Consider the following 22,257-nt stretch of genomic DNA (forward strand, 5'->3'; position numbering starts at 1 on the left):
AGCCCACTGGGATGATTGACAGTCACATTGTCTCAAGCCTGCCGGTGTGCACAAAGATACATAAAGGGTATCTCTGGAAGATCCTGTGAGGGCTGAATGTGACCTGCACCACAGGGCAGAGGGAGCTGGAGGAGGCAATTGCCGTATTGTCTTGGGTTATTTGAAAATGAACCTCGAGAAGACTAGGAAAGAGGCTGCTTGGAGTCCCAGCACCTCACCACAGGACCGTAAGAATTTGAAAGGCCTAGGAGGATATGCTTTCCCTAATTAGATAGGAGAAGAATCACTCGGAGCCTAGTTAAGTTGTGCTCCTATCTGCTAGATGGAAAACTGTTTCCCCTTGAAGAAGAAATGAAGTCCCACAGAAAAGACAAGTTGGAAAGCGGGGGAATTGATCAGACCACAAGGCAGGGCTCTGGGAGAGAGACACAGTCCAGAAGGCAGGCAGCCCCTTATCGTCAGCTGCTGGAGCCAGATGCCTGAGTTGAAACCTAGCCCTGACTCTTACTGTTTGCATGACCTCTGGCTTGATCCCACTCAACCTCTTTTGTGTACTATAAACACTTATAACATTGTTGTAAAGATAATTGTGTTAAGACACAGGAGGCACTTAAAAGACTGCCTGGGACACTGCCACCATTTGGGCAGTGTTAGCTGTTGTCAAATACATCCCTCCCCTACTGTTTACTTTCCTGTGCTTCTAGAAAGAGGTGATTGGGTTGCCTCAACTCCACTTAACCAAAAACTATGTTGTGATGAACATGGTTTCAAACTTTCACTCAATATGCATTTACTGCTGAGCAGTATTTCCTCTCAGTCATGGGCAAGAGTTTCCCAGAGGCGTATACCCAGGAATTGGTTGCTTACCTGAACGTTGACCCTTGCACACATGAGGGCTTTTGTTTCCTCACTATTATGTCAGTAGACCTTGCCATACTTTTTCACCTCTCCATAAAGTGAGATTAAGCATGTCTTCATCTATTTGTTAGCTATCCCAATGTCCTCTTCTGAGAATTGTCTAGACATAGATTTTGCCCATTTTTCTGTTGGGTTTCCTGTTTTTGTTGTTGTTGTTGACTGGAAGTTGTTTCTGATCTTTTTTGGGTATGGTGGACATTGGAAATATCTTCTCCCAATTTATCACCTTTTAATTACCTTTGCTTAGATTTTCTTTATTGAACAGAAATCCTGTGATGTACTGAAGGCAACAAACTCAGCTCAACTCCTGGCTATACTGACTTGGGCCTCCATCTCTAGAGACTGTCAAAAAAAAAAGCAGCATACCTATTTCTGGACATAAATACTATTTATCTCAGTCTTGACTCTGTTTTTACATACAGTGACCAACATTCAACCAAAAATTATAAGACATATAAGTATCAAAGGGTAATAGCATTTTCAGGACAAAGCAATCAAAGATCCTGACTCAGAGATGATCCAGGTGGTCCAATGATCAGGCAAGGAGCCTAAAGAACTACAATTATTACCCTTAAGGATCTAATGGGAAAGGAGGACAAGAAGCAGGAGGGAATTTCAGCAGAGATAGAAACAATGATAAAGCGTCAGAAGTCACATTCTATCTTTATTCTTATGTTTATTTTTTTCCCTCCTCTCTCCATATTTTTATTAGTTTTGTTTCTCTCAATGTTTTGACAGTGTGGCCAATTTGTCAACATTTCTCTCCCTTCTTTGGCTTCCATAGGACTGAGGCTGAGAGATGAAATAAGGTTTACCCTCTTGTCAGGGATCAGAATCCTTCTCCCATGCCTCAGCTGTGATCTTTAAGCTCTGAGAAAAGTGGTTTCAGTGAAAATATCAAGAAATCGACCCAGAGCTTAAATGGAGGGCCTATATGATTTTATGAAAAGTGTTCATTTTTTCTGTTGTTCCAGTGGAATATCTTATTTTCTAATAAGGCCACAACAAGGAACACTACCTACATTTAGTATACTATTACTAATAGACAGTCAGATTAGAAGAACAAAACAATATAAAAACACATCAGTCAATGATTATTTGTCCTATAATTAGGTCCATTTTTTTCTCTTAGTAATATCAAAGTCAGACACTATTAATGTCCACAGCCATGTGGACATATTATGTGAACATAAATATAAAACATAGAAAATAAATGTGAAATATTCAGATTTGAATCAGATATTTTAATGTTAACTGAGATTTCATTCTATTGCAATTTTTATATAGCTTATATTTCCATTCATTCATTTGCTGGTGGTTTATATCCTAGATTAACTCTTTTTATATTCTAACTACAAGGTAGGAATTCTTTGAGCCTAAAGAAAGGTTGCCAGAGGAAATGGAGGGTTGGACACATTGGCCAGTTCTGCTCCATTTTGTTTCATCACCAGAAATCAAGAAAATTGGATCCTTGGAGGCAGGACACTGAGACACCTCCCCCTAGGCCATTTATCCATCAGGCACTGAAGGCACGGTGCCATTAGCCTCTGAGGTTTTTAAGGACTTTCAGAAATGTTTGAGATCTGAAAAAAAATATATATCTCTAATGCCAAGAGAAACTTACATGTTTGATATGCTATAGGATGGGGGTAATGGGGCTCCACAGGGAAAGTGCTTAGACCATTCGTGAGTCCCAAGGCAGCTTTGAACCTGCATAAGAATGATCTTCCATCTACCTTGTTGTTGTCTGCTTTGTTCTTTTTCTTGTTGGTTGAGAGCATTGGCTGATAGAGTACAGTGGAGGATAATAGAGAATTCAAATGTTAATGCTGAAAGTTATAGTGAAGACCTTGTAGCCAGAGTTTCAAACTGTGCTTCAGATGCAAAGGGATGGTTGAGGCAGGGGGCTCTGGTCCACCCTGCTCCTTTTGTACTCCCATCTCCTTCCATTCCCTGTTCTTCCTGCCATCAGAGTAGCTTCCCTTAGATATATTTAATGTATTGACATTCTCTGTAGACTTTCCAAAACTCTGTTTTGGAAACAGAGCTCATGGGTGCCTAAGTGGCTCAGTTGGTTGGTTAAGCGTCTGACTGTTGACTTCAGCTCAGGTCTTGACCTCAGGATTGTGATCAAGCCCCACGCTGCACCCCACCCAGGGTGTGGAACCTACTAAAAAAGGAAAAGAAAAAAAGATTTCTGGAAACAGAATTCACTGCTTAGTATGAAAATACCACTGATCTATCAGACTTCATTATTTTACTGATGAGTGCCCTGAGGCTCAGAGAATTACCCAGGATCTCCCAACCAGCTCTTAACGCCAGGTTTCCTGATTCCCAATTCAAGACTATGTCTTTAGGCAGAGAAAGTTTGTTCCAGAGCCTGACCTGTTTCAAAAAGGTGTGACTGCAGCCTTGGGAGGAATGTTGGTTTTGCTGGAGTCCTGGGGAGGTAGTTCTGTCACCCTCTCAGCACCCATGTGCTGTCTTTCAGGGCCTAGGTCACATTCTGGACATTTTGTCTCTTTTTTAGTGCATGGCTTATTCTCCAGCTTCTACCCCTTAGGAGAAAATTCCCATTTCCCCATTGAAGAAAATAAAAACCAAGACTAACAGCTAACAAGAAACCCAATAAGCAAAAATACAGCAAAACCAGAAAGTATAAAAAAGAGTCAAGAAGTGCATCTAGGGGCTCCTGGGTGGCTCAGTGGGTTAAAGCCTCTGCCTTCGTCTCAGGTCATGATCCCAGGGTCCTAGGATTGAGCCCTGCATTGGGCTCTCTGCTCAGCGGGGAGCCTGCTTCCTCCTCTCTCTCTGCCCACTTGTGATCTCTGTCTGTCAAATAAATAAATACGATCTTAAAAAAAAAAAAAAAGGAATGCATCTAACGGTGAAGTGTCACTACTGACCAAGTACAGTTTTCTTAGTCACCCCAAAAGGCCAACACTATAGCCGCTAGCTACACGTGGCTTACCAAACCCTCAAAATGTGGCTGGATCAAACCGATGTGGCTGAAGGCACGGTGCCATTAGCCTCTGAGGTTTTTAAGGACTTTCAGAAATGTTTGAGATCTGAAAAAATATATATATCTCACCTCACTGGAGGTAAAAATAACACACCAGAATCACGATTTACTATTAAAACATTTTTAAAGATTGTACAAATCCCTCAATAATTATTTTATTGATTCATGTTGAAATAATGTCTTGGCTAGATTTGATTAAACTATCGTTGTATTTAATTTCATTTGTTCTTTTTGCCCCTTTTTTTAAAAAAAAAAAAGATTTTATTTATTTATTAGAGAGAGAGCACAAGCGGGGAGGAGAACCAGGCTCTCTGCCAAGCAAGAGCCCGATGCGGGGCTCGATCTCAGAACCCTGGGAGCATGACCTGAGCTACAGGCAGAGGCTTAACCCATGGAGCCACCCAGGCATCCCTGTTTTTGCTTTTTTTAAATGTGGTTACAGGAGAAATTTAAATTCTGTATTTGAGTACACCACTTGGGTCATATTCCTGTCGCAGGGCACTGCACTGAATGTCACAAACACCTGTCTGTTGCAACCAGGACGAGAAGAATGGGGTTCCTTCTAGAAGCAGCTTCCTTGCTGCTGGCCTGAGACTAGGGTCTCCTTCAAAGAGCAGCTGCAGGCTTCCTGACTCAGGCTGTCTCAAATTATGTGCCCTTGGGGAGTGATCATTTAAGTTAAGGATGATTTGCCTTTTACCTGGGGATATGTAGTTTAGCAGGTTTTCAGGAGTTGGAGAAAATGGCCTGGAGCGACAACTCATTTCAGTTGATTTTCAAGCACCAGTTTAGTCAACATAGAAAAGCACGAGATCCTCAGCAGTGAATTTTTCCCTCACCTAGGAGGAAGGGGGGGAGGTACTGGGTAGGCTAAGTTCGGAAACATGAAAACGTGTTGCTCAGCACTTTGCCAACCAGAAATCTCTGGGTATTTTTTTTCTGACATCTCTAAAACAGATCTTTAATCAGACAAATATTTATTTTTCTTTCACTCGCCTTTCCAAAGAGATGCCTGATGCAAAACAAGATTGTTGTGTTGTTGGTTTATGAAATATTTGTTCTTGCTTATAAAAATAAAGTTTTGGTCAATAAGAAATGAGAGGCACTACCACTTAGAACCAAAGTTTGTTCAGCATTGAAAATCGCTGGAGCTCTGAAGAATAAAACAAGTATAAAGAACCTGTTGAGTTCTAAAAATAAACCCTGGGGCACCTGGGTGGCTCAGTGGGTTAAGCCTTTGTCTTCAGCTCAAGTCGTGATCTCAAGGTCCTGAGATCGAGTCCCACATCAGGCTCTCTGCTCAGCGAGGAGCCTGCTCTCCCCACCCCCCACCCGCCTGCTTCTCTGCTTACTTGTGATCTCTCTCTGTCAAATAAATAAATAAAATCTTTGACAAAAAAAATCTAAAAATAAACCCCACACCAAGTGAATAGAGCACCTGCTTTTTAACCCACTGAGCCACCAAGGTGCCCCTAGAGCACCTGCTTTTTAATAGATGTCGTAGGCTAGAAATTCAAATTTGAGATGGACCCGCGGTAGGCTAAATTAAGGATCTTGAGAGAGAAAGATTATCCGTGGTGTAGGAAGGGGATCCCGGGTTATCCAGGTAGATCCTAAATATAACCACACATGTCCTTGCAAGAGGGAGGCTGATGGAGACTTGGCCACAGAAGGGAAGGCAGTGTGAACAGGAAGCAGAGACTGGAGAGGTGTATCACAAGCCAAGTCTGTGGCAGCCCCTGGGAGTCTGAAGGGGCTGGGAACAGATTCTCCCTTGGAGCCTCCAAGAAGGAGACTGCTGACACCTGGGGTTTAGCCCCGTTGGACTCTCCCAGACTTTCCGGCCTTTAGGACTGGAAGAGAGTCAATTGCTGTGATTATTCAGCCACTACCTGGGTGGCAGTTTGTTATTTGTTACAGGCAGCAATGGGAAACTAAAATAGGACTCCAGTGACTTCACAAAATTAACCAGGGCTGAATAATTTTTCCCTTCATTCACATTTGTTTTTGCAGGCTTAAAGCATGGAAAATAGAAATCTCGAAGGGTAAGTTCTCGGGAGAATACAAATCTAAGGCTAAATGCTCCAAACGGCATTTGCTTCCTCAGCTTTCCTGTCATCCCCATTCTCCAGCTCCGGGTTCTCCAGCCCCTGCCCTCCGCCTCCCAGTACCTTCCACCCCTAGTTCCAGGGAACCATCGAGGTACCACTTCGGGGTTACTTTTACGTCTGACTTGCCAAACCTCCGCAGTTTAACAAAAACATCCCGATTCTCCTCGTGAAGCTCTGTATGGTATGAGAGTTAATAGCCGTCTAACTGTCAGCTTGTGGTTTATTATACATATCAGTTTTTTTCATTCAACAAATACTGAGTATTTGCCCAAATACTATGCCGGAGGACCTGGGCTAGATCCTGGCAGGACGTAGGCAGCAAGGTCCACGTGCTCCCCGCCTTCACTCCCAGCGTAGTAGAGAACACGAGTTGAAGGAAGTAAACATACAAATGCGTAAAATCACCACCTGGAGTCAAACGCCCCTGCGGAGACCGAGCACTGAGGAGACTACGCACTGTGCACAGCGACAGGGGCCCGCAGAGCCGGACAGAAACCACACTGGTGCTGTCAAGGAGCTCACTTCCTGACAAGCAAGGTGGGGGAGAAGGGAGCACCCCGCAGAGGGCACTGGAGGACCTGGGTATGGCGAGAACTTAGTGGGTTTCAGGAACAGAAAACCCCTGTGGGCTGAGCACCGTGGGAGGGGAGGCAGGTTAGAGAAGCAGGTGGACAAGCACCTAGGGATTCAGAGGTAATAGTAGAAGGTCGCCTGCCTTTCCTCCTAGGGAACAGCAGCCTGGAAGTGTCAGGGGCTCAGACGTGTCTCCCTAAGCAATATGCCAAGAGTTCAAGCTTTTCCAGGATAGACAGGCTGCTTTAAATTTATCAGAACATGCTCTAGGCCAGCACCTGAACACTTTGTTAATGCGTTGGTACGAATTCGCTTTCTGGACTCCTTTCCTTCATCCAGGATTTCTTGCAATCCTTTTTGTGCCAGACTGCCCCATTTGGGGCTTAGCAAGTGCCCTGGGTATGGAGGGTAAAAGACCCTGGCCCTGCCCTCATGGAGAACAGTGAGGGTCAAGCACCATGAGGTAAAGGGGCAAGGAGCAAATGTGAGAGGCTCAAGGAGCCCCCAGACTGACTGGGGTGAAGGAGGAAGGGGGGAGGAGTGACCTTGGAGCCAGGAACTGAAGGATTGAGTATGCGTGCAGGGGACCCAGGAGGCACATTCCAGGCAGAGGGAGGCCTGTAAATTAGCACCCCAGAGGAGCCAGGAGAGGTCCAGTGCAGGAGAATGAAGGCGAGGTGCCCCAGGGGTAACTGGCAAGACAGTGCAGGGCCTCAAAGACCCCGGTAAATGGATAAGGACTTCATTCTAAAAATGAAGAAAAGCTATTAGGGTTCTAAGCAGAAGAGTGATAGGATCAGGTTTGCATACCAAAAAGATCACTCCTATTTTGGTGTGGAAAGTGAGATTGGAGGAAAGCAAGAATTTAGGTGAGAGAATACTAAGGAGGTGATTATTGGTGTTCAGGTAAGGGATGACCGTGGCTTGGTTGAGGATGGTGGCAATGAAGATTGCCAGACTGCAGAGCCTACTTCCGCTTTGCATTTACACTTGTTCACCATGTAGGGCAAACAGCAAGTCTTTATCAGTGACGTTGTTCATGTACTGGGTATGATTTTTATTCCTTTGCCAAGAAGGAGAATATTATTTGGCATATATGTGAAGTTCATTTCATCGTCAAGCTCCCGTTCTTCTTGAAGTTAGAAATCTGATTTCAGTCAATTTGAGGGTCTTCCCACCTCCTTGATATTGATCTGAATTTGGGGAGGAATGTATGCTGTGATCTTGCACAAGGCAAGTGTAGGGTGTAGGGGGAACAATCTGGTCTCCTTGATCCTGTCGTACTGGGAAGCCCTTGGTCCTGTTTGACCTATGGTCAGAGGGTCACCTGGCCTTCTGCTGCACCCTCTTTGTCCCATCTTGAAAACTCCTAGGGTCCCCTCTTCCCTATACCATGTCTAATCTGTTCTCCACGGACATAGAAAATGTTCTGCTTCTTCCCAAACAATCTGGCTGTGGACAACACTCTGAGATTGTTTCAATCCTGCCATATTAACACTCCTGAGTCTCCCTTCTGCTCTAGAACCACTCTTGGTGTCCAGGCCAACAGAGTCTTGTGGGGTCCTGGAGACAGATTCAGCAGATATCTAGAAGGGAAAAAAATGATTGTATTTGGTATTCATATACATCAAGGGCAAGGCTATAAGGATGACTCAGGTGGTTTTTTGTTTGTTTGTTTGTGGGGTTTTTTTTTTTTTTTTTGCATGAGAAACTAGGTAATGCCTTTTCACAAGTGAGAATGTTGGAAGAGAAGCAGGTGTGGGGCAGTGGGCTGGAATCATAAGGTCACTATAGTACGTGATGTGTTTGAAATGTCCCAAAAGAGATACTGAAGGTGAGGTTGGTAATGGGGAGTCTGAAGGGTGGAAGAAGTCAAGAATTGAGAACACACACCTACACACACACACACACACACAATTTTTTCCCCCTGTAAGCTAGATGGGAGTGGAGGCCATGGGGCAGCATGAGATCCTCCAGAGAAACAGAGAATGTAGAGTGAAATGGGAAGGGGGCTTCAGGGAAACACTGAGGAATATTGAGAGATTAGGTAGAAAGAGTGCCAGCAAAACTGCTGCTGTTAAGAGCAAAACAAGTAAGGTATGGAAACAAAGTCTCAAGAAAAGAGTGTTTTAAGAAGGTGGGAGTGGCTAAGAGCATTCAGGGCCACTACCAAGAGATCAAGTAAGACAGAAACAGAAAAGTCTCCTTTGGATGTCACAGTTATTGGCGTTCCCATAAAGAGCAATTCCAGGATATAGAAAAGGCAAAAGCCCATTTGGTGTGAAGTTACTACAATGAACACCTGGGGTAGGACCAGACACTTCAGAAGAGTCATGCTTTTGTTGGAGGACTAAATTAGCCCTGCGGTAAAGGCTACTCCAAAGCCGCTCCAACAAAGCTTAAGATAAAGCTTCAAAAGGTCAAGCTGATGCACAAATAGATTAACTGCCTGCTAGAATAAAACCTAATATGCTTTAACTAAGACAAACTCCAGGGCTCAATGACCAAAATTCACAATTTCCAGCATTCCATAGAAAAAAATATATACGAGAAGCAGGAATTTAGGACCTACAATCAGGAAAAAATCAGTCAATACAAACACACCCACAGAGGAAGAGATAACAGAATTGGCAGATTGGCAAAAAAGGACTTCAAAAGTTATTACAAATACACCCTTGTATTTAAAGGAAAGCATACATATAATGAGAAGTGGAAGCTGTAAAAAATGAAAATATAAGCAATCACATCAAGATTTGTTTTTCAGTTAACCTCTGGATCCCACACCGCCCTCCCAACAGCTACAACTAGCCAGACAGCTTCTTTGGAGGAAAGATATTGTTTCATGTAAGTTTCTCCTTTTGTTTCCCTGTATGGAAGAATTTTCAAGTGATCTTGGGGAACATATCATATATAATCCGGAAGGAATAAAGTGACCTTGCAGGTGCTGGGAAGCCGGGAGGTGGGTACAACTGCCATAGAGTTCTAGTGCAGTCTGGCCCAGAAAGGACATTGTTTGCAGCAAATTCAGGACTTCCGGGTCTCTGAGCACAGAGCAGCTGGCTAGGGCGGAGGGGCCCAGCAGGTTGCTTGCGTCTCAGGTGCACCTGCCTTGTGGTTCATATGAACCTGAGGTCTAACAGTCCTGAGCCTATTACAGCAGATCTGTCCTCTCATTTTCTTAAAGATTTATTTATTTATTTGAGAGAGAGGAAGAGAAACAGACTGCTGAACATGGAGCCCGACACACGGCTCAGGACCCTGAGAACATGACCTGAGTCGAAAATCAGGAGTCCTTTTCTTTTTCTTTCTTTCTTTCTTTTTTTTTTTTTTTGAAGATTTTATTTATTTATTTGACAGAGATCACAAGTAGGTGGAGAGGTAGACAGAGAGAGAAGGTAGCAGGCTCCCTGCTGAGCAGAGAGCCCAATGTGGGACTCAAACCCAGGGCCCTGGGATCATGACCTGAGCCGAAGGCAGAGGCTTTAACCCACTGAGCTACCCAGACGCCCCCAGGAGTCTTTTTCTTAACTGACTGAGCCACCCAGGTGCCTCCAGAGTTCTCTTTAATTGCTGCTATATTATCTTCTTTTCTTTTTTTGTTTCCCTTCCTTTTAACCATCCTTTGGGAGCTTTAAGGGTATTTTTTCAGGTACCCTTAAAATTAAAAAGGAACTATTAGTGAAAAGGAAAGCATTAGCATTGAAGAACTCATTTGAAATATTTGTGAGTCTTCAGCATGGCTGTGCTGATTCTAGGTCAAATCAGGCAATCTATGGTCAAAGGAGAAGGGTTGAATCTTCTCGCTTAGCTCTGCATCCCCATCAAGATGGTGTAGGTCTCCCAGAAAGATATTCATCCCATAAACACTGCGCTCAAGGCTGAATTTTCAGTTGTGAAATCTCTTGTATCATCAGCCTTTTTAAGTGTGTTTCTAGGGTGGAGAATGCATGGGCCCCACAAGACTTTGGTTCATAGATCACTCAGTTCTCAAAACACGACTACCAAGTGTCAGCTTGAAAATTCTGTTTGGACATATTTTTGTTTAGATTCTTTAACTCAAAGCTCATTTATTTCTGCACTGCCCCATGCCAGCAAGGGAATTAGAGATCGTGTTTTTAGCTATTCCCTGGATGAAGGGAAATAGAAACGTGGGTCTCAGTTGAGTGCACCAAGCTGTCATGCTTGTCTCTGGTGCCAGCTGGTCACCTCTTGGCAGGGCCAGAAGAGAGCCCCAGCACGACATCCATCCTTGCCTTCTGCATCCAGCTTCCAATAGGACATCTCCATCAGAATGCCTACTCCCTGGGCAAGCCACACCACAGAAGAGGAAACTTCTCTGCTTAAGTGGTTGTCTGGTTATCAGCTTGTATTTTAATATCCCACAAAGTAAAAACCAAATGAACTCTGGAAATATCTTTCCATTGTACTTTGTTCGAAGGGACACCCATCTCCTCGCAACGGAGCACGTTTTAATCTCACAGATACACAGCTGGGAAAAAGCAGGGATAAAAATAAAGACATAGACTTAGACATAGACTTCAAAGGATCTTTATTCAAGTATCTCTCATTGCTTGGGTTGGTTTATTTTATGCCATAGCCATTGCACTCCTAAAATCCCTCCTTCTTTCACCTATCTTACTTCTTCCTTTGACCCTCCATGTATGGGCGTGGGAGGAAGATGGAGAGGAAAGGAAGGCTGGTCACCAGGACACTGTCATGACAAGGACACATCATTAGCAACACAGCCAATTAACAGACAGACTGAGAAGGCATCACTGACCACTGGGACCGAAGATCGTCATCTCCCGGCAACAACCCAAAGAACCAGTTGCTGTTTTGTCTGCAGAAGGTGCTTGGACAGTGCACCAAAGAGACAAAATAGCCTTTCATGGATTGGTAGAGGACTTAAGGAGGTGTGAATCGGAATCAGCTATATGCTAGACATTCACAGCCCAATAGGAAATATGCCTGATGGTGCAGCATCTCTGTGGCCCAGTTTTCCCAGGTCAAAAGCAGAATGGCTGTTGAGTGAGGAGTAATACAAAAAGGAAAGCTGTAACATGATTCCATTCTTCGGCTGCAAACACAACAGACGAGAACTCGTTCTGCGTGTGTTTGTGATTGCAGTCACATTGCTGAGTTATTACACATGCCCAACTCAAGTCTCCGGCTTAGGAGACAGGCAGGTCCTGTTCAGCCCCCAGCCTCAACATCACTGTGGATCCGGGCGCATATTTACTGTTTACAAAGGAATCAGAGCTCAGATGTGTTACAAAGATAACGTTGTGCTATATTCATATTTCCACGTGAGAAAAAACTGCTCAGAGATGGGGCCTGTAACCTGAGAGCAGCATCCTGTAGTTTTAAAAAACAAAAAAGCCCAAACTTTTGAGAATTGGGGTTTTCATGTACCTTTCTACCAAGCGTGTGACTTTCTCGACCTTCCTTAATCATTCTGAACATATTCTCTAACGTCCAATAGCCTTAAATTCATGATTTCTATCATGTTGCGGTTGGACTCGGTGATTTTTTTTAAAAAATTGTATTCAAAGTACGTGTGTGAGTGCGCCCTCTCCTGCATCCTCCTTTTCCTGAGAAAAACCATTCACTTGCATTAGATTTGCGGGAGACCACGTGACTTAAAAAAAAAAGGTGACAGAAGCGTCTCAGCCCTGGTAAGAGCGGAAAATGAAGCCGAGAATATTCAAAATCTTGCGCTGGAAAACACAACTGACAGAAGGATTTGACTGGTTCTGTTCGACTGTCCATAAGACACTCTTCTCACACAAATGAGGATGATCAAGAGGAGTTTATATTGTTGAAAATGCATTATGATCTTTTGGCTCAAATAGCTATATGCCAGTAAACGAGGGATTCAGGGATTCCTTTGGTTCTGAAGATCAGGCAGATTCTTTTGTGAATTTGTGCATTATTGTAACTTTCTACTGAGTGACTTTCATTACTGGGGATGACGTTTGGCTACATTCTTCTTAAGGCAGATAAATACAGGGACTGAAGAAGATTGACTGGATTGCAAAGTGCTTTATGATTTACTTTATCCACATTGTAACGTTTGGATTTGGGGTTGGTTTCATGATCAGATAGTAGAGCGAGCATGCAATTTACATAGTTGCCAGCTCTTCCTCCTCCACCCCAGCCATCCAGAATTGCAGCCAAGAAGGAAGTCTTCCCTGGAATGCAAGTGCCCAGGCAGAGGGAGAGGGAGAGGCGCTGCTGGCTTAATGCCGTATTCCTCACACCCAGAACGTCCCCCAGGACAGAGGAGTAGCTCAGCAAGTGTTTGTTGAATGAATCTAATACTTACATTTTTGGAATGCTTTAGGATTGGCGAGCTCTCCTATCTAAGATTGAGTAGATCACACTTGATTCTCTGAAATCTACTTCGGTTGACTATTTTCTGAAAGCAACGTCAGTTGTTGGTTTTAACTGGAAGAACCAGTTGTGGTTAAAATTCTGCATGTGCAGGTTATAATCAGCTTTGAGCAACACTCAACAGCTAAGGTGGTGAACACAGCTCCAAGAACATCCAGATTTTAGTCTGGGGCAACATGGAAGCACTTGTCCTTGTACAGGCTAAATGTTCACCCGTCCTACTGCATTGTAGTCCCAGTTAATTGACCCCATGAGTAAAGGAAATTCATCGTTTCAGGCTGTATTCCCTTGTTGGGTGACTCCCATGTAAGAAATAGTAGCAGCAGCCCCAGGAACAACAACATGAACATTTTCATTCAAGCTGAGCACTCAGGAATGAGTTTGTTGAATTAAATGAATGTCCTATTATCTTAGCTCAGTGCCTCTTGGGACAGCATGTAAAATTGGACTCAGTAAGCAAAACACTCTACTGTCTAACTTCACACACAATTAATGGCTGATTTCTCTCATACTTCATGTCCCTCTACCAATCTCTTGAATTTTAGACCTAACTCTACTTATCCTCATTTGCTTTTGTTTTTAATTTAAATTCAATTAGCCAACATATAGTACCTCATTAATTTCAGATGTGGAGTTCAATAATTCGTCAGTTGCATAGAACCTCAAGTGCTCATCACATCACATGCTCTCTTTAATGCCGGTCCTCTTTTCCTGTATTGCTAAGGTTTAAGACATGGGAACGGCCAATTTCTCTCCACTAATTTAGATTTATTTTAGTATATACTTGTCACCCATTAGAGAATGGTTCTGAATGATAGTTGTTGGTTTGGGGGGCTGGTTGATGGAGACACGTTCATCTCCCTGCCAATTCCATCTGCTTTTTGCTTCTCCTCCCTCAGTCTTCTTGCTCCTTCCTCCCAGGAGGGAGGCTTCCTTGTGATCTGGTTATTCCCATCATGTTTGTGGTGTTTATATCAACTTAAGGTTGACAGAGGTATCTATACTTCGGTTACCTTTATGAAGGTATGTTGCCATGAAAAACTAACAATGAAGGGTTATCACAGCATGAAGGTTTATGCAGAAGGGAAAATATTCTTTAGATTTTTAAGGAAGATAATAATTTTTGGTATATTTAGGCGGATCTATGACATTGATTTCCCAGGACTTGAAACAACACTTGACATGCATGAAGTCTTATCTTGCACACCAAATTTCAGTAGCCCTCCAGCCCACCAAATTACCAATAGAGCAGAAGACATGATACAGTGGGTAGGTGTGCAGCTTTTAGAATAATTTAGAAAGATTATAAAGATTGAGTCTTTTTGCCTCAAAGCTTCATATAATTTACCAGATAAAGTTTATCGCTTTTCTCCTCAAATCCCCCAAAGTGTTTATTGACAGACACCCTATTTTAAACATTATTTTAATTTTTTATTATTTAAAAAAAAAATAAACCACAATGCTCATCACTCCTGATAAAGATTCAGGTACTACAAGATTATAGTAGGAAAGGGCTTAAGAAAAATGAGAAAAGAATAGTCAGATGGGGAAAATACGCTCTCAAAATGGAACTCTTTGCTGAGAGCCACAGATGCAATACCTTGAGCCTCAGGAGAGCTTTAATTAGTCCAGCTCTTTCTTCAGCGCATGCTCAGAAGCTTTGGCGCTGACTGTAAATTAGGGCAAGGAAATCCAGCAGGGGTCTGGGTGGGTTAAGGGGGAAGGGCAGAATCTTAAAGGGGCAACGACCATTTAAAAGAGCAACGTCAGTCGGAGCCACCATTCCTGTCCTAGGCCCTGCAACCCACCACTACCAATCTACTCCAACCTCTGTGTTCCCTACCTCAGTTAAGAGTACCTCCATCTTCCGAGTCATCAAGGTCAGAAACAGGAGTTGCTTCTGATTTCTCTCTCTTTTGCCTGTGCAAAATGCAGTCACTATCAATTTTTGAAATTTTACTTTAAATTTGACCTCACTTCTCCATCTTTATTATTACTGTTCTGGTTTAAACCCTCAGGTCCTCATTTGGTTCTTGCCTGGGGCATTACCGCAGTGTTTCAACTGGTGTTACATGCTTTTAACACTGCTGTCAAGTCATCTTTAAAAATCATACCACTCTAGCTTAAAACACTCCGGTGGCTCCCTATCACCTGTATGTAAGAGAAAGTTCAAACTCCTTAGCACTGCATACTTGGCCTCTATCAAATCTTATTTCTCCATCAGATTCCTCCATCAGATCTTATTTCTGACAATCCGCAGATTATACTTTCTGTTCTCACACTTCCCAACTGCTTTTAGCATATATGTCCATATACATCTAATATAAGATGAATTAATATATAAACTTTTAAGAAGATAAACTAACCTTACCCAATTTCTACTTAACAATTTAAGTTAGCTGTATATCATATGAGTATTAATTTATAATTTTTCATTCCCCATACATCATAATGTCAAAGAAAAATTTTCAAAAGTTGAACTGTGACTCTCTTACCAATAGAGAATGATCCCATGTCAAAGATTTTATTTTATTTTTTAAAAAAGATTTTATTTATTTATTTGTCAGAGAGAGAGGGAGAAAGAGCGAGCACAGGCAGACAGAATGGCAGGCAGAGGCAGAGGGAGAAGCAGGCTCCCTGCCGAGCAAGGAGCCCGATGTGGGACTCAATCCCAGGACGCTGGGAACATGACCTGAGCCGAAGGCAGCTGCTTAACCAACTGAGCCACCCAGGCGTCCCCAAAGATTTTATTTTAATTGATGAAAGAACCAGTACTCTGGAAAAGCTGGTGCTAAGAACACCTTTGAGGCACTGGTAATTTCTAGGAAAAAAATAAGTATGTTAAAATGGGATTTCTAGATTTGTACAAAGCAAGTGAATGTTTTATAGGGTAATGAAATAATAGGTAGTCCTTTCTATTGAACATAATCTTTACATCTCTACCAAACAAAAATTTACATAGAACTGCAGAGTATCTGGACTCCAATTTGTAGTAAACACAGGTAACCACAGGTAGTAATAACCTGTGTAGTAACCACTACACAAATAGTCTTCTTCTTACTTTCTTATTATTTCCAAGTGCAGGCTAATTTTTCTTAAGAATAGAAATTTTTTAATAAAACACTTCAAATTTTCTCCATCAATGGTTTAGTACCACAACAGCAACTTCTTGAGTCACCTAACAAAGTTTTCCAGAATATAACATCTTTATGTCCTCCTATGTTTTCTCAGATAAAGCTTTCTTGGAATTGTTGGGGAGAAAACATTTCCCTTTAACCATTCTAGGTTCTTTGGCTGGTCTAATAACATAAGGTAGATTAACAGGAAAAAAACATTTAATTTTTTCATACAGGGAACATGAACATGATATCCAAGGACAAGCTGGGCATTTGGGGCTTATATGCTATCCTGAACTAAAGAATGGGATAGGGGCCTGGGACTTCAAAGGGGTGAAGGGTAATTCATAGGACAGTAAGAAGAGCAAATGTTTGGTGATTCGATGTTTATCCTGCCATACAAATAAGTCTTTCAGATTAAAAAGTTATCCTTTAGTAATCATTCTCTTTCTGGGATAGGCCTCCAATCTAGATTCTTTTAGGTAGTTTAAAGGAGAGGAAAATTTTTCTTGAGTTTTGCTGTGCCTCTACTGCCTTCTGCTAAAAAGAATGAACATGCGGAAGTGACATATTCTGGGCAGACTTGATCTGCATCCTTTCAGAATCTTTTGTAGGTTCCTATGAGTTTGAAAAGAGAATAGAGGTAATTTTAAATAACAATGAACATTGTAGAAGAGTGTACGGTCATGTGGATGTTAAAAATATAGGTGTAACTGGGACGCCTGGGTGGCGCAGTTGGTTGGACGACTGCCTTCGGCTCAGGGCGTGATCCTGGAGTCCCGGGATCGAGTCCCACATCAGGCTCCCAGCTCCATGGGGAGTCTGCTTCGCTCTCTGACCTTCTCCTCTCTCATGCTCTCTCTCACTGTCTCTCTCTCTCAAATAAATAAATAAAATCTTTAAAAAAAATATATATAGGTGTAACTACCAAAATAATAATAATGATGATGATGATGATGATGGTGCAATCATCATGATGATGATGGTGTAGGTCCCCAAAATAGCAAAAAAGAGAGAAGGGCAGGATGAAAATGGCTTTCGGACTCCAACAGATTGCTAAGAAGGGGTAAAAAATAAGATGATGGGAAACAGAAAACAGAAAATGAAATGGTAGAAATAATTCCACATATATCACTCACAATAAGTATAAATGGATTTTACTCACATGTTAAAAGACAAAGACTATCAAATTGGATGGACAAAAAGACCCTCCTTCCACAAACATGCCTAGACCATAAAGAACAAAAAAGGATGAAAATAAAAATTACAAGAAAAATAATACCAAAAATGCTTGGATGCAGCTATATTAACATTAGATAAAATAAAAATCAAGACAAAAAGCATTAAAAAAGAGCTATTTTATCATGATAAAAGGAACGATTCAACTGGTACCTTTATGAACCCACAGAAATAAAAAGATCTTGATAAAAACTCAAAAATGATAAACACTTCAGAAGATTTTGACACATTTATTAAAAATTGATATATCCAGTGGTAATACACATTTGAATACTACCAACGAGCTTGATCTAATTTATAGAGAACCTTACACCCAAACACAGGGAGAATATTTTCAATACACTCATCCATTTTTCTAAAATGACTGCATACTTGGTCACAAGAAACCTCAAATAATTTGCAAGATTTAATATCATCTCTGTTCAAAAAGCATTTAAATACTTAAATTAATAATCAACAATAAAAGGATTGTTAAAAAATAGCAATAACATTTACTTGGAAACAAAAAAAAGAGAAAGAAAGAAAGGGAGGGGGAAGGGAGGGAGGGAAAGAGAGAAAGAAAGAAACTTAACAAATAGTTCACTGGTTTAAAGCGGACAGTGCATGGAATGGAATATTCCAAACTAAAAGCAACAAAACCACATGACAACACTTGTAGATCAGAACAAAGAAAAATGCATAACCTGAAATACAATTATTCTTAAAAAAGTAAAAATAAAAGCAAATAAGCTAAACTTTCAAGTCATGTAGCTAATTAAGGAATTATACAGTAACAAATGTAAGGAGGAAAAGAATTCACATAATCCACAAAATAGAAAACAAATACAAGAAGAAAAACCGCAAAATAAAAATTGGGTCTTTTTTTTTTTTTTTTAAACATAAACCTGTAGCATGACTGATAAGAGTGAAAAATAAACAATAAACGGTGTTAACAATGAAAAATAGGGCATAAATAGAGCCAGAGCACGATTTTATAAAACCTTAAGAGAACAAGCTGAACAAGTTTATTATAGAACAGGAATAACAATTGATAACGTAGAAACATTTTTAGAAAAAAAAAACTTAAAGAAAGAAAGCCATAAAAATTTATGTAGTATCTCCTTCTATCTACCTCTGTAATGAATGGGATCGCCCTGCAAAACTAGCCAATCCAGATGGCTTAAAGGAGAGCTTTATCAAACACTTCCACCTGGTTACAGGAAACCACTGTAAGCTTCCTGCCAAATATAGACGAGGACAGTAGGAAGAAAAGAAAACCTTAGGCCTATCTCACTCTCTTAGATGTGAAAGCCTAAATAAAACATTAGTTGGTGACCTCTTGAGTCCACATTGTGTTGGGGGTCATGGCTCCGACTAGGGAATTGTAGGCAGCTGTTAAAACCAAGCTCAGGAGGTGCGGGAATGAGGGGACTTAAGGCAGGCGACCGGTCACTCTGCCCTGCCTCGCCAATGCTGCTGATCCTTCAAACACCTTGGCATCCATCACCTCCTGTCCCACACCTTCACCTTCGCTCTTTTGTACTTCCTTTTTCCCTGCCGCCTATTTCTGTTTGCAAATGAATCTCGCAGCTTTGCAAGAATTTGTTTACCGGTGACCTCTACAAAGCTAGCACAGAGTGGACTGCAAAGAAAGCCTGACCAGTACTCTTCCCTGACGGCTCCAGAACGCCCCCAAACCACCCCTTCCCCCGATTTGGGCAACAGGACAAACAATTCAGGGCCGCCCCCAGGTCGCCCAGTTATTGCGCCCCCGCCCCAAGAGGGCTCGGGTGCCAACTGGCGCTGTTTACGTGTTTCTCCATCCACGAGGATGCCTCACCCCGAGCCCACTTCCTCTTCCCTCGCCCCGAGAGCGGCGCGCACAGCCAGCCCTCTCGGACCCAGAACCCCACCAGAAAGCCCCGCGGCTCGGTACAGCTGGGGCCGCGCCCCGCCCGCGCAGACGCGCCGCCCCGCCCCGCCCGCACGCTCACGCCCCCGCCCCCGCCCCCGCCCCTTTCCCGCTCTGACCCCGCTCCCGCTGCCGCTCTGCTCAGCGGGGCCGAGCCGGGGCTGCCGGGCCAGGCCAGCCATGGAGGTGGAAGAGGCGTTCCAGGCGGTGGGGGAGATGGGCATCTACCAGATGTACTTGTGCTTCCTGCTGGCCGTGCTGCTGCAGGTGAGTCCCCCGCCGCTCCCCACCTCCAGCACCCGGCTTCCCCGCCTCCCGCGGACCATCCTCCCCGCCCCCCCGCCGCGTCCCCGCAAACCCGGAGGGTCCGCGAGTCCCACTCCGCCCCGCGCGTGGGCCGGCCTGGGCCGCAGCCCGCCAAGGTCGCCGGCGGGCCTGGCCAGCGGTGCCCGCCCAAGCCTCAGAGCCTGCCCCCTTGGGCGGTTCCGCCAGGCCCACCCATCCCGCCGCCTCGAGTGGGAGAAGGCGGGGGAGAAGGATGAGGGGGTGTACTTCAGCCCTTGAGCTGGGGAAGAGATGATGCCCAGTTCCGCGGTCACCTGGACTACACCGTGAATGCGCGAGGGAGTTGTTTCTCACCTGTGGCTACGTCACCTTGGAATCTGGAGCACGGAGAGAGCTCTGATCTCGGGCTGGAGAAGGTCCAGTCTAGAGCGGCCTCCTGAAGGTCTGGGTATCTGGACTCGAGGGGGCTTCCTGGCCGGAGGCTTTCCGTGCAGAGGCTTGCTTCCTCTCCGCTTTAAGTTCTGCTGGGTCATTCTGCCCAGAGGCGGAGACTTTTCTAAGTCGAATAATGCCATTTTACACCGTTCTTCATTGTACAGAAGTCTTGGACTGCTTTAACACCCAGCCTAAAAATGCGGGTTTCGTATGCTCAAGGTCACTATACATACACTTTGCCAGGCAAGAGTTACTCCTCCTTTGCCCGTCTAAATGGCCCGTTTAACATCAATTACTGCTCCCAATATTCTAAAAGCAGTTCATTCACAAATTCTTTATGACCATCTGCTGTGAGTCAGTCATTGTACTATTTAGTCAACACATATTTAGTGGGTGCCTACCTACTATGTGCTTAGCAGCGACTACAGTGATGGACGAATGGAACCCCCTTGCCTTCTAGGCGCTGAGGGAGGTGGACAGGTAAATAAGTACAATGACCCTGTGATGATAATTATCCTAGGGAAAGTACCAGGAAGTCCTGAGTCTAACCACCACCTTGCCAGCCAGTTGCTTAAACCTGGCAGAAGGCAATGCTCAACAGGCAGATGGGGGTGTGGGGGAAGGTACAGATTATCTTACTGATTCTGCTTCCTGTTAAAATGTTTGCAAGTTTAGTTGGTTCTATCACTAGCCAGAAGAGCTGTTCCAGTGATGGACAGATAGATGGTATATGTCCTTTTTCTAGCAAAGCAAGTTCTCAGTTCACAAATATACAATATTCTGAAGTTCCTTTAAGTTCATTCTTTCAGCTTTAAAAGTAATTTTCCTGCGGGAGAAAAACTATTTTCCTAAATCATAAAAGAATATTTAATACCTAGAAAATAGAATTGTATCAGTGATGCCTGTTGTTCATTTATAGTACTTTTTCTTTGAGAGAATTCTTTTTCTTTCCTCTTCTAACTGAGAATTCCCGGCACAGGACTCCTTTTCCGAACAGTGCCATCCCTGTCCCTATCCCTACACTCTGACTGCTGTCATTATCTCCTTACAGGCCTACCGAAAGTAAGTTTACCTTGAGGGTGTGCAGCACTCAAAAGGCTACTGATTTGAGCTCAGGACCCGTTATTTATCCCTCACTTACTTTTCTTTATGGCTGAACCAGTTGGTTAGAATGTTGTACCAAAGAACTCGAAACCTGAAAACATGACTGTTCACTGATGCCTGCCTGACATGTGGTCAGTATTTACCATCAAAGAACCAGGTCTTGAGAGTATTGGGAATGAGTGGCTTTATCTTTACATGTGAGCTGGAAGGTGCCCTGTCATTTTCTGTCCCAACAGAGTCGGTGCGTCACTCCAGGCAGAAGTGAATCCTTCCCAGCAGTACCTGTTTCTGAGGACTTAACCACCCTTTAAGATATGTAATCCACATGGTCCTGGGGTCACCTAGAGACATCCTGGATGTGAGAGTGAATGATCACCTAAGATCTCTCTACCAAGTCTGTGGTTAGAGATCGTTTTGGTGAGGGTTGGCCTGTGGAGTGGGAGTCTGGGACCCCCATTCCACAGTTGTACCATGATGCTTTCACCGTCTTGTGGAGGTTGCTTCTTCCAACAGAGAAAAAAATTAAGAAGCCCTTTTCAGAGTAGGCTTAGATGGGAGGTTGGTGTTTGCTTTAAAACCCAAAAACCCTGGGGTGCCTGATTGGCTCTGAACGTTGGTGCAACGTTGATCTTGGCGTTGTGCGTTCAAGCCCCATGTTGGGTGGCAAGGACTTAAACAAATAAAGTCTTAAAAAAAATAAAAAATAAAACCCCAAACCCTGGTCTCTTGTTGCCCAAGGAACCACCTGTGCAGCAGCCCTGCCAGGGAGAGGGAGCCCTGCCCGAGAGCGCTGCATGCTGTGAATCGGACTGCCAGACAGAGAGTCTCTGCTGCGGCAGTGGTTTGGTAATGACCATCCCCAGCTGAGAAACGCAGAGCCGGAGGGCCAGAGATGGCAACTTTATATCCTCTTGAGTTTTCTTCCTTCTCGGGCCATTAGTATTATTTTTAGTGGTTTAACTCCCTTTCCTTCGAACATACCCAAGTGCAAACTGAAAGGACAAAACCACATTACAAAGCCGACTCTTAAAGATCTTTAGGTTAGCTGTTTTCTTGGATTATTGATAGCATCATGTGGCCCATCAAAAGTTATGTCAATATCCAGTTTCCTTTAGCTGGGAGATTCATCTTCACACTCTTTGCAAACCACAATCTTTGGAATCTCTATAG

The 22,257-nt window shown here is 43.4% G+C and overlaps 1 protein-coding gene across 1 annotated transcript in view; it reads left to right on the forward strand.

The window, feature by feature from the left end:
- The first annotated feature begins 19,443 nt into the window (after positions 1 to 19,443).
- Positions 19,444 to 22,257, forward strand: part of SLC22A15 (solute carrier family 22 member 15) — an 86,097-nt gene continuing 83,283 nt past the window's right edge. The window contains exon 1 of the mRNA XM_044238984.1: positions 19,444 to 19,530. Within this exon, the coding sequence (XP_044094919.1) occupies positions 19,444 to 19,530 (87 nt within the window). The remainder of the gene's footprint in view (positions 19,531 to 22,257) is intronic.

Source organism: Neovison vison, chromosome 2 (genome assembly GCF_020171115.1).
Source record: "Neovison vison isolate M4711 chromosome 2, ASM_NN_V1, whole genome shotgun sequence".
In the NCBI taxonomy this organism is placed as follows: domain Eukaryota; kingdom Metazoa; phylum Chordata; class Mammalia; order Carnivora; family Mustelidae; genus Neogale; species Neogale vison.